General features: G+C 34.3%; 1 protein-coding gene across 1 annotated transcript; it reads right to left on the bottom strand.

Moving 5' to 3' along the window:
* Positions 1 to 1,302: 1,302 nt before the first annotated feature.
* Positions 1,303 to 5,675, bottom strand: LOC118041097 (boron transporter 1). Its single transcript, XM_035048228.2, has 12 exons — positions 4,985 to 5,675; positions 4,741 to 4,823; positions 4,331 to 4,523; positions 4,107 to 4,245; positions 3,826 to 3,991; positions 3,513 to 3,679; positions 3,245 to 3,418; positions 3,057 to 3,152; positions 2,790 to 2,924; positions 2,329 to 2,648; positions 1,972 to 2,239; positions 1,303 to 1,856 (listed from the first exon to the last, which is right to left on the bottom strand). Exons 1-12 carry the CDS (start codon positions 5,086 to 5,088, stop codon positions 1,548 to 1,550), a joined length of 2,154 nt encoding a protein of 717 aa, XP_034904119.1. The 5' UTR covers positions 5,089 to 5,675; the 3' UTR covers positions 1,303 to 1,547.
* Between the last annotated feature and the right edge of the window lie 7,783 nt (positions 5,676 to 13,458).

A 13,458-nucleotide genomic window follows, 5' to 3' on the forward strand; every position in this document is an offset into this window, starting at 1 on the left:
ATTTTTGCAAGGATTAAAAGTTGAGGATATACTTGTATAACCAAGCTTTTCTTTTTGGAATGTTTCTTTGAATTGTGCACTGACAGAGATACTGAAATCATTAGAAAGGGACTTGAGCTCGCTCGCCCATATTTCATAATTAATGGCTGTCGTGAAGAACTATAGCCCACCAAAATCTATGCTATGAAAAGCACTCAAACCCTGTTCATCAGTGTTCACTCGTGAGTGTCTGTGTTTTTCAATTTGAGGGTGTAGGACCTTTCAAGTTTTAGCTAACCAGCTATCTCTTCTGGTTCTTCTATTCCCTGGAATGCTCGAAAGGAAAAATTCTGACCACATCTTTTCTACCACAGCTGTTCTAAAAGTCCCTTTATTGATCATATCAAGTTTGTGTTCCAAACCAGTCTTCTACATGCTTCGTTTCTATTGAAGCGTTGACGCTTGTGTTGGATTATTACAAGTTATTTATAATTACAGAACAGACCTCACACACACCAGCAATCCCAAAAAAAAAAAAAAGACATTAAGATCCAGAGTCTGGGGCCACAAGCAGTTTTATGTGTCCAGGTACACGTCCCTTCAAAATCATGATCTGGTTTGAACAAACACTAGTGCATTTCATAATTTCTTTAAAGAGAATCAAAGTCTTTCAACAATGAAATACACCAGAACCTAATTTTGTTTTTCAGTTCTAATTATTAAAGTGATATACACGATAGTAACAGAACAACGGCGTTGGTAGCTTGCTTCACAAAATTGGTTTTATGATTAGGTGAATCTCATTGACAAATTTGTAACGGCTTCATTTGTTGGCAATCCTTGCTTGTAATAATTGCTTAGGGATGCATGAAGGCAGAAAGAGGGCTGAAATTTGATGGCATGGAACACAGCAGATAAGTTTCAACTCATGTTGCTTCGATCTGTTCTTCACTTTGCCTGGAGTATCCATGTGTGACAATTGATATTTGCAGATGGATGTGGATTCAGATATGGATATGTTTATCGGACATGCACTGGCACCAGATATGGATATCCGAAACTGAGCAACAGAGGCTTCTAATAACTGCCTATGTATCAACCAAAATAACATCATCTGAAATTAGGTCAGGCGGTAAGACAGCCAGATATCGTGATAGTAGTTTGAGGTTCAAACAGTATGCTCTCCGTTATACCGGAAAATATTTACCGTAAGAGTTTGAGGCATCAGTAGTGTGGTTGGAAGTAATATCAAGATGGGATCGATCCTTGCAGCCGAAGCAAAATAAGTAAGGCTATTTGGAATTCTCATTAAGAACAACTAAATTTCATCATAAAGCAATGCATTGAATTACTGTAGACGGAACCAATATACTTCAGTACACTAGTTACAACCAAAGCAACTATTCTATTATACAAATTTTTTCTCGGAAGGAGAAGATCAGATAGAAGGAATATTTTACACTAATTCCATAAAAAACAACACACTTAAAAAGGGAAATGGGGCAAGCACAAGCCAATCTAAAGCTCCTTTCTTATTTACTGGTAGATAAGCCAAAAACAATTTGACACTAATTTTGTTCTGAACTTGAAGGACTCTTCCCCAGTTTAGATAGCTTTTGATCTCCAGTTATTGGACTGTTAGGCCCTCTTGCACCAGGTTTAGGACTTTTCTCCCCTCTTAGTTCACTTACACGAGGACTATATGTGTAAGAGAGACGTGGGCTTTGATGGCTTCTAGGATTATTTGCTGGTGTTGAAGTGGAGCTTGTGATTTTAGGACTACTTGTGTGCCTGAACTCTCCACGGCTTCTGGTAATAACCTCATCCAAAATCTCTCCATCCCCTCCATAAGCAGCTCCTGCCCCCATCTCTGCCTCCTATAGACATAATGAAGAAATTATATATGTGAAGCCAAAGTGATTGCAAGATGGGTTTTTTTAGAACAATGGATGATGGGTTTTCCTGTACGTTATGTCGGACAAGGAATCTTACTGTTGCGAGATTGAATGGCAAAGCTGGTGCTTCTTCATACTCGGCTGCATCCAAATCTTGAAGGTGTGCTCCTTTGAAAAACTTAGGAAGACAGTATTGTCTTACTGGAACCAAAAGCATGATCATCAAAGGAAACATAACGCCCGCAATTGGAATCCAAGTGAGACCAAAACATATCAGCAAATAAATTGTCTGGAAAATTGTGAACATGGCAATTGTCTTGAAAGGAACTGTTTCTACAAATGTGGCATGGTAATCTTCAAGAACTCTGCGAGGAAGTTATTTTAGGCGATGAATAACAAGCAAGCATGCAAGATAAAGTGGAAGTGTAAAAGATACAGGATTTGAAGTTTTTACTTGTATCTTCTGCTTGGTGCAGTGAAGAGCAGTAATATTCTTTCCCAAAATTGGTTACCCGGCAAACTTTCAATGGCCATAAACGCAAAATAGCCCCAAAGGACTGAGGTTGGGATCTTTTTGAGGAAGGGCATGGCTGCAACGCAACCTCCAACCATTGTGGCTTGAAGTATGTTACTTAGACGTTGTTCTTTAACCTCAACAGGCAATAGATCATCAATTTCTTTCTCGATGTCAAATACTGTCTCATCAACCGGGGCATCAATATGGCCTGTACATGTAGAAGCTTGGATGGTTGATTCTTTGAACTCCTTTAGACCCTGCACAAGATGTTTAACTCTTCTCAATTACTTTCTATAAAAGCAGATAATGTGATTTCATTTAGGAATTCCTAAAATATGACCATGTTTACTTTCAAGAGAAAGCAAAATGGTCAGCAGCAGCATAAGTTGCAAACATACTTGAGCGGGCTGTTGGTAGATCAAAGGAGTCTGCATTTGTTGATAGGCTTCTTGCATATTTCCATACAACTGTCCCAAGCTGGCATTCTTTCTCAGACTTCTACGTGCTGTTTGCACAAGTCTATTTCGAAGCAACTGCGTAATATTTTCCATAAGCAGATTAAGTGCACAAAGTTATCACTGAGACAACAAGACTGGAAATATGATGATTTGAATAACAAAAAACAGTTTCTTCAATACTGATCGCTTTATTGAAAGAACCTTTACCTGGTACTTAAGAGTAGCCAGACTCTTTGTATGCATTGGAGATTGAGGGATGACTCCATTTGATGGCGGGATTCCAAGAAGACCACACATTAAGGTCTGACATCATAAATGTAAATATTATGAAAGATCGACAAAAATAAAGTTAGAAGGGACAATTCGAGGAGAAGGAAACACAAATATCTGCATACCAGAAACCCCAAAAGAAGCAAGTCATAATGGTAAGAAGATGGCTTTCTCAAATTGAACTCCTTCTGCTGAGAAAGTTGAGATGCTACACTATGATCAAAATAGTAAAGCACCGCGATCATCGTAGCAGGAATGAAAGCTCCAATTATGTAGAAAATGGGAACGTTTAACATCTCCTGTCATATGGGGTTTAAAATAATCATTTTAGTAAAATATGTGGAGATAAAATTCATTGATTTCCAGATTACTATAAGACGCGACAGAACTTGCCTTAATGACAGTCCAATTCTCATATGCACCAGGAGTCCAGGGATTTGGGCTGAAAAGACGCCGGGGGATCCCTTTAGGAACATTTCCTGTTGGAATATACGAGACAGCTGTCCACACTAGAACCATGAGGGGTACACCGTAGTCTGCTATTAAACTTCTAAGCCAACCTGTCAGGAAAATAATTTTAAGTTTTCTAAACAAAAGAATTGAGTAATATTTAAAGCGATCAAGATTGCCGACAGATCATAATTAGTAGATGGAGCAGAAGCCCTTGGTATTTTTCTATCAGAAAACTGAATTTTGATCTACATACCACTCCCATAGCGCCATGATCTTGCCTTGCGGCTTCTTAATCCAGTGAGCAGGAGGCCAAATGATAGAACCAAAGCAAACATTCCATTCGCAAACCTCCATGAAGGTATAAACTCCACTGATTTTGGATCTTCTCGTTGTGGAATGCGAAACTCGTCCACAAGTCCCTTCACAATCAGGTCAATTGATTAGTTTAACTAGTAATTAAACAAAAATAATACCAAGTAGAAATTAATCACAACAAGCCATCATAATGCAGACAAAGCCTTTAACCACTCTTACTTTGATGGCCTGTTGCATGAAGAGCATTGCAATAAGTAGACCAAACAACTCTCCCGCTATACGGGTGAACCTATTGATAATGGAGCATGCTCCTAAGACAGCCAGTAAGAACAACAAGAGTGCAGTCCAAACACATACCCTGAAAGATCATATAACCAGGTAAATTTTGTCAAACAGAGGAAGGAGATCATCTAAGACCACTAAAAAGGGGTTAATCAGCTCACCATCCAGTCCATGCAAGAAACAAATCCCTTCCCAAATCAGCTCTCTCTTTAGCAAAGTTGAACATAAATGTATACATGATGACTGTTGGCTCTGCGACTCCCAATATCAGCAAAGGTTGACCCCCAATAATTGAGTGTATGATCCCACAAACTGCGGTGGATGATAGGGTCTGAACTGCTGTTAGAACTCCTTCTGCAAGTGTAAGATAGATTTCATGACGTGCTAAAATTTTACATAATAGTCATGCCTCTTCTTTTTCTTTTTTCCACCTTGAGATTAAAATGTTTTGATAAAACGGTAGAGTATGAGAAGAAGAATGAGCATGATTTGAGTGAAGCAACATCAGTTTTTTAAGAAAAAGAATACTCAACAAGAGAAAAATAGTTCTTTACTGAGTACATGTCAATACCAGTATTTCTCTCCAATTGTTCGCCAAATGAAATGACCGGAATAGCGGAAGCAAAGAATATATATGTGGTGGGAGCCAAAATCCTGAAAAGAACATCAAAATCTTTTGTCACCAACAATCATGTTGAAATCGACCAACAAAGAAGGCCTAAAATGCAAAGAATATATGTATCTGTCAACAAAATGGGAATTACTGCAAACCATGCACAGCAAGATTTTGTATGATCACTAAAGAGATGAGATACCTGAAGCCTGATTTGAATCCACCTGTCCAGTCTTGCTTGTAACACATTAATCTTCCCCGAAGGTCATTCTTGATTCCACGCAACGGCACAAATGTCTCTTCCATGATGTTATCCAACAAGAAGCTAACTGGTGAAAAGTAGTGCTGCACTTGAATCTCTTCCTTCTTTGAAAGGTTGCAAAAGATGACTCAAACACTCAGAAGCTAAAGCTAGAATACTCTCTAGCGACAATTTTGGGATTTTACAGGGAGGAATGGATTCATTGAGGAACTGATTGGTGGAAAAGGCTACATAACTTGAAAATAATCAATCTGGTCAGCTTATAGAAGGACTAGAGGGAAAAAAAAGAAAAAGAAAGATGAATCCACAGGTGAGCTTGCTCTATGCTACCTGGCTTAACAAGCACAAAGCAAAATAATGATACGATGGGTAGCAAAGAGTTTAAGACAAAAGAGTGCCAAGGGGGAGAAGTTCGCTGTTCAGGACAGAATAATTAGTTGGTGGGTTGGTCTCCACAAACAAGAACAATAAAAACCTCTTGAGACTCTTCTTGAGTTCCAATGTGTTGGCAATTGAAGGAGAAGAAGCTCCAAATATATATAGTAATAAAATTTACCTGAAGGGTATGGAGGTAGATTTGGTGTAGGCAGCAATGCTTGGTCATGCGAGTGAAATGAAGAGTCTCTAGCTTGGGGGGATGCCAATCCTCTATACCCTTGATCATTTCCACTTCCATGCACTCTCCCTTTTAATTGGGCCACGCAGCTGTATGGATCCACCTGGAAGGTTCATTTACCATTTGACGGATTTTATTTGGCCAAGAGGCAAGAAGTTTTTAATACAGGTGGTATATTTTGAAGCTTTTCATGGCCACATTGTGAGCTACAGTTGACTATCAATGAATTTATTTCGGTTCTGAATCACGATGCCTGATTCATAGACTGAATTCAATATTCAGTAGACATCATGACGCGCTGATGGAGCCATATAAGCATCTTGGCCCACATTTGATGGCGGGTCGGATCTGATGTGGCAATATCAGAAAGCAATATTAATCTGTCTTCTTTACATCTCTGAGAGAGGAGAGGAACTTGTGCCTCACATTACAGTGCTGGCACCCTTTTTATAAATTTGAAAAGAAGAAGAAGATCAAGAAGGGGTCAACTGCACTCTTTTTTGGTTCATTCTGTACATGTACAGTCCAGTTTTTTTATTTTGTAAGGAATATGGTGGAGATTCTTGGTGTTGAAGGATGAGTGGATCCTGCAATTGCTGTCCTGCGATTACTCGAAATCACAAACTAATGAGCTTGCAATATATCAAAGCCACTCCCTACACCCTCTATTGGATGTTAAGATAAAACGATGCTGCAACTTGCTCGTAAATGCCTTTCGTAACAGATAATTAAACCAGTTGACCTTTCTCTAGCTATCCAAATATATAAATTTGATTCATTTCCATATGCTTTTGAGGGCAGATTCAACACTACGAGGAATGACGAAAGAATTTATCGTATTCAATTGCTGCCCATGTGCTTAGAAACTGGAACAGCTCATTCTAGCTATCTTCCTTACTGGTACTGTTTTTGAAGTTCTCTTTCCTGTCCACACTCAACCTTCCATGCCTTTCTGAAATGGGAGACCTTAATTTGCTTTGACTTATTTTATTCTACCATTAATAAAGCATTTGTTTCTTAAAGACTTTTGATTCGCTAAAGACACTGAACATAAGTGACGTCGTAGGGGACAGAACTGAAATGGAAGACCTTAATTTTCTTCTTTCGGAGATCGAAATGAGAGCAGAGGTGTGGGTTCTTGCATATTCTTGGCATATATGATTAACGGGTGAAGGATATATATATAATGCAGAATTTGTTCTTGGCATTGGCTGCAGAATTAAACCAAGCCAAGTGCGTTTAGATTTCAAAATCATATCAGAAAATGACTTCTATTGCGTATCCTCGTTTCCAAACCGTTCATGTTCTTATAAACCAGAAAATGCTTTCCACTTTCTTTTCTCATGATGTGAGAGTACAAAGAGAACCAAATATACAAATTTCATTGCAAAGCCTAATAATGTACTTTGGATCTTTTTATTTCACATTAAATATTTTTTAATATTTAGAATGAAAAATATTTTTACATGTATAAAATATTTTTTTAATGATAATGGTTATGAGATAGTAGTGGTGTTGGTGGTAAAGATAATGGTAATGGTAATATTATGGTGGTGAGTTAATCGAGGTTATAATAAAAAAAAAAAATTAAAGAAGATGATCATGGTAATGAGATGATGATGATGGTGAGACAGAGACATTATGAAAATATTAAAAAAAAAAAAGAAAGAAAGAGAAAGAGAAAGACGTTAAATTGACTACTCTTCTTGTCTTCCTGTATGACAAGTTTTTTTTTTTTTTTAATAATAAAACGACACATGCAGCATGACATGCCACATATAGGACACTGGGTGATGTTAAATGGTTCCATTTTCTTCTTGACCTGGGATTAATATATATATATCATCCTAGACATAACAGATTCCTAGGCCTGTAATTGACATGTATGGATTAATGTAATAAATGTCATCTCAATAAAGAATGAATATATATTAACATGTATGATTTCAAGAATTGACCTGTCCATTTATTCTTATCATTTTTATTTTTCTAGTAGCGTATCAATCAAAATGTACATAACAATGGCAAGTAGTTGATTATTATTATTATTATTGTTATTGTTATTAATGTGAGATTTTAGTGTATGAATTAGCTTGTGAGTATTTTAATTAGTTTTATAAGTTTTTAAGTTAACAATTATGTAATTATGTAAATTTCTAGTGATTATTATATTAATAATCATAAAACTTAAACTTAAAATCATTAAAAAAACAAATTTTTTAGTCTTAAATTTTTATTATTGAACTACCAATTAATTAGTATTTAAAGAAGTGGCTGCGTTTAGTGGAAGAATTGTAAATCTCATCTGTGGCTTATAATTATAACACAGATAATCAATGTTTTTCCTTTTTTTTAAACAGGAAAAAACAAAAAAAGAAGATCAATGATTTTTTTGGGAGGTTGAGAGAAACTCAAATGATATCGCTGTCATCTTTTGCTCCTTCTTTTTTAATTTCTTATTGTCATGATCATTAAGCCACAATTATGGTTATATATATATAAAGTAAACACATGATTTAATTAAGGTGGGAACCTAAAGGAAACTGCAATGAAAGGAATCGCATGTATTCGATCATTAACTTTAAGGTTATTCGGAATTGAATTTCAAATCGTATTTTAGTTAAATTTAATGTTTTATGTTATTTTAATTATTTTAAATTATTAATATCAAAAATAATTTTTTGAAAATAAAAAATATATTTAATATAAAAATAATTCTTAAAAAATTTTAAAAAAATTATTTTAATATATTTATAAGTAAAAATAATTTAAAAAAACAATAACTATTACGTTTTTAAAAACATTTTTTAATTAAAAGGGTCAGCAAACTAGCATCATTGTAAGATTCATAGGTATCTAGTATCTACCTCCTCCTTTATATTGTCATCACATCTTAAAAAAATAATAAAAATAATGTTATTTTGATATATTAATATAAAAATAATTCTAAAAAATTAAAAAATATTTTTATATATTTTTAAATAAAAATAATTTTTAAAAAACAATAACTATTATATTTTTTAATTAAAAGGGTGGGTAAACTAGCATCATTTCAAGATTCATAGGTACCTACAAACTCCTCGCATCTTAAAATTTATATACACGCCTGTCACCCCCGCGGTGTCTTACATGCTCACTGGGTTTGCAGGATGTTCAGTGAATCGTGGGATTAGTCGTGGTGCACGCAAGCTGGCCCGAACAACCACGTAAATCAAAAAAAAAAAAAAATTATATACACACACGCACACTAGGAGAAACTTTGGCTTCCTAATGCAAAATTATATTATTCTATATTCAAGCATGAGTTCTCCTATAAAGTGTCTAGATTCTGCATTAATAAAGTGATCTGTGACCATCAAGATTATTTCAACAGCCCTTAATTAAGAAAATGGCTACTTTTTCTTGCTTACAGTTAGCTCTCTTTTATTTTTTTAAATTTGCTTTGGGTCATCAAACACAACTTTGGGGGATTTATTATTATTATCCTCCTCCTCCTCCATAGAGGTTATACAACTTTGACCCCCCCTTTTTTTTTTTTTGGTTATTATGTTCTCTTTTCCTATGTGTTGATTACCATCTGACAAAATAAATAAATATAAAGAATATTAAACTATATTCCAATCCTTGTAGACTCTGTAATTTCATTTCGGTTCAGAATTGGTTTGATTTACCTAAATCAACCGTCGTGGTAACTTTCTTTCTTGATTTCAACTCATCATGAACTGAACTGGTTCTATTAGGACTCAACTAGCTTCTAAGATTTTCAGCCTCCTCTTTCTATTTGGGCTTCATTTTCTGTAACTTATCCTGCTTTCGCAACTTTTAGTTCGAACAAATTTGTTGAATTGTTGGCATATTTTTTTCTTCTCGGTTCAACTCGCCAAGTACCCGATTTATCTCGAGTTCTTCAGGTTCTTTCAGGTCCAACCAGTTTCCAAAGTTTTTTTGAATGATTTCTTCTCATATTTTACATCCTTCAGATGCCTCACTGTTTATAAATATAAAAAAAGGGCTCTTAGAAAACTATAAGGTTATCATAAAAGATATCATGCGTGTGTTTGGCCGGATAGTTTAACTTGTTTTTTTGTTAAAAAAAATTAAAAAATAGAATTGATTTTTTAATTTTTTTCAGATTGTTTTAATATCAAAAATAATTTTTTAAAAAATAAAAAAATATATTATTTTAATATATTTTTAAATAAAAAATATTTTAAAAAATAACTATTATTACACTCAGTAAACTATTGGTTTTCAAGCGGAACATTGCTGAAACTACAAGAGCTAAAATATAATTAATCAGAAAAATAACGTAAATTAATTATTGAATCTCTTTGCCTCACAAGGTTTCTAATTAGCAATGCGAAATTAAAATAGAGGCGTATGTGTATGTATTACTATTTTTTTTATTATATGATGCAGTACAACTTGTTGGTCAATGAAATAATTTTATCTCCCGTTGAATTTTTAGTATCAGGATAAAATTTCTGACAGGACTATATTTTTAAAAATAATTTTTGAAAAAATATTTAAATTAATTTTTTATATTTTTAGATTGCTTTGATTTAGTAATATTATAAATAATTTTAAAAAAATATATATTATTTTAATATATTTCTAAACCAAAAATACTTTAAACAACAATTATTATTCCATTTCCGAACATCCCTATATAATCATGTCCACAATTAAAAGTGCAAGCAATGAATTATTTCTCTTTCCTTGTTTTTCAAGTTAACTATATTTTACAGATTCTTATTCCTTTATACTATTAACACTTTATTTTCATTCTTTTAGTATGCTTTTTTCCTTGTTCATTTTTCCTTTTTGAGTTTGGGTAGATTCAACGCTTTCAAGCACTTCATGAATCACGGACAGGTTGATCCATGTCCTGTATATGATAATGAAAATAAAGTTCCTAGTCCACTACTGCCCATGTCTCGCCAGAAAATATAGAAATAAGATGAGATGGGAATTTAACGTGCTTGGGAGTGTGATTATGATTATTTTTTAAAATATTTTTCATTTAAAAAAATATATTATTAATATTTTTATATTTTTTAAAAATTATTTTTGAAATTAAAACATCATAATGATTTAAAAACATTAAAAACATATTAATTCAAAGAAAAAAAAATCAAATTTTTTTGAAAGCGCTTTCCAAACGCCCTTGCGTTTAAACGCGTTTTAAAAATACATTTAGTTTAAAAAAATATTAAATTAATAATTTTTTTAATATTTTTCTTTAATCTTAACATGTTAGTGTTAAAAAAATGTAATAAAATTATTTTAATATATTTTAAAATAAAAAATATTTAAAAAAAAATAAAAAAAATAAAAAACAAAACAAAAGATACCAAACTCCCCGTCCACTTGAAAGCAAGCTTTCCATACTTTTTTTTTCTTTTTTGGGATAAAATAAATGGACTGGAGTTGCATTGAAATGATTTTGTCTAGCACAGACTTTCTCCTTGGTCATAATTGAGATTTGTGAGGCGAAGACAAAACCATCTGTCCATAAAGGCAGAGCTTTCATTTTCAATCTCAGCCATTGACTCAGTGGTAGGCCCATATAGCTTTCCATGGGTCACTTCCACAGAATCCACACCAACTACAATGTGAATGGCAATTTTGTTTCTGGGTTGTCCTTGCAATTATTTTATGCGTATTATCTTGCTTCTCTTTGGATTAATAATGTGGCAGAGGGAGCTCTAACTGGGGGAAAAAACAAGCTATTTCTCATCAGGCTGTTGGAATTAAAGGAGCAACATATACCTCATGGCGGGATATTGGGTCTTGCCAAGCAAAATTATGTGTTTTTTTTTCTGTGTATGTTATTGCACTGGGACGGAGCTGCATGATTGCCTAATTCCCTTGTGCCCAGTTAGTGATTCAGTGCCTGATATCTATTGAAAATTAGCAATTTGTGTCCAAATTAGATTCAGAAGTTATTGTCTTGGGAATTTCTTTATTTTACTTGTTGCTTTCGAAGTTATTATGTTGGTTTTTTTAAATAATTGAGATTTTTTAACACTTATAGTTCATCAAATCACAGGTTTTTTAAAACTTATCACATGATTCGTCTAATCTACTATAAATGGTCAAGTTCGATTCTAGTAGTAAAATATATGTTAAAGAATAATATAAATTATATTTTAAAATTTTATCTAGTAATTTAAGTTATTGGATTAAAATAATTTTTTAATATGATATAGAGTCTTGCTAACAAAGTAGTCACGAATTCAAATCTCACCATTTTTATTAATTTGATAAAAATTAAATATAAGATAATATAAATTTGTGTAAATTTCAAGTTAAAACGAGATGATTCTTTAACATTTTATACTAATAAAATACTTGATGCAGTCGCGCGGTTGGCTGCTTCAGTGCAGTGAACTTCATCTCACGCTATAGAACTCTTGCAAAGGTTGCAACCAGGCTGGCCGCACGTTGCTTTAGCTTTGTAATAATTTGTTGGCCCTTTATAGCCACTAAGCCATGAATGGATGGATCATCAAAACCTACGCATTTATGCGTGTGAATTATTTAAAGTGTGAAAGCACACCCAGCTCAAATCCACAGAACAGAACAATAATTAAAAGCAGCCTCTAATTTCAACTCAAACTGGCATCAGAATTACTGTATTTTTTATGCTTGACGAAGAGATTGTATCTGATCTTGTATATGTCTACACAGACAATCGTTGCATCTTCAAAGATTGTTCTCATTTCGTTGCAGATTTCGCGAGGTCCTTTATTAAATGCTTTCACAACATCATTATGCACGCAACGGCATCCAATTTGATCGAGGTCACTGTTTTCATGATGTAATGCTAGTTGTCTGGGCATCCAGAACTTTCTGCCACCATATAAATATATGCTCTGCATTCCCAGCAAATTAGATTAGAGAGAGGTATATATATCTTGTCCGACAGAGAACTTGAATAGCTAATTTAATTTCAGCAAGAAGAGAAGGGATCTTTTCAAGAACAGCTGCATACGTTAGGTTTGATGCATGCAGGGCGACTAACAGATCGTTCTGGTCAATATCAATCAAGTAAAGCGCATTAGAAACCCCTCGCCATCAATGTAATTTCCTGGACCTGTGTTGTGTTTTCACTGAGATTTACATCATCTTCATTAGTCTACACCGTGCTTGGAGTTCATTGGAGTTCAAGGGAGCGATCCTTGAAACGCGTCACAAGTGAACGTTCATCTACTCCACCCAACGGATCCAAATAACTCGAGTTCAAGTGTTCTCCTACCTGATTACACAATCAAACTAATCCTGCGAGTCTCTTAATCTAAGGAAAAGATAAATTAAGATTGCAAAGAAGAGGGAAGATGGAAACTATAGGTAATATACAAAACTTCTCCTGGTTTACATGATTAATTATGCGAATAAGACCTATGAAGTGTCAACCAAATCTCCTCCCCAACTTCAAAATATTTTTTTCTGATCGAAGAAGTTAAGAAAAAACAAAACTAAGGCAGGACCATATCGTGATTGTTAGGTTTGTTAGGTGTGTTGCCATTTAATGTGCCTAACATTACCATTGACCAGCAGCCTTTGTTGAAGAAGATGGCAGCCACCATTGACTGCAGCTGCAGCTGCTGGAAAATGAAGAAGAGAAGCCACCATTCCTGCTATAAATAGGCACTAAGTGTAGAGAGCTAAATGAGAGAGAGTTGAGAGAAAGAAAGATGTGAGAAATGTAGGAGAGAGTGGGCTGCCAAGGCAGCCAGCAGTAGCTGCCATTGCAGCACTGAGAAGAGAGAAATAGAGTGAGGTTGAGAGTTAC

Source organism: Populus alba, chromosome 14, assembly GCF_005239225.2.
Source record: "Populus alba chromosome 14, ASM523922v2, whole genome shotgun sequence".
NCBI lineage: Eukaryota > Viridiplantae > Streptophyta > Magnoliopsida > Malpighiales > Salicaceae > Populus > Populus alba.

Bases quoted from the DNA above. Each gene is read 5' to 3' on its own strand.
- LOC118041097 (XM_035048228.2), bottom strand. From the start codon at position 5,088: ATGGAAGAGACATTTGTGCCGTTGCGTGGAATCAAGAATGACCTTCGG. The intron at 2,649-2,789 runs GTATGTTTGCAA...CATCTTGTGCAG, and splicing joins TCTACCAACAGCCCGCTCAA to GGTCTAAAGGAGTTCAAAGA. The intron at 2,240-2,328 runs GTAAAAACTTCA...ACTTCCTCGCAG, and splicing joins GCACCAAGCAGAAGATACAA to AGTTCTTGAAGATTACCATG.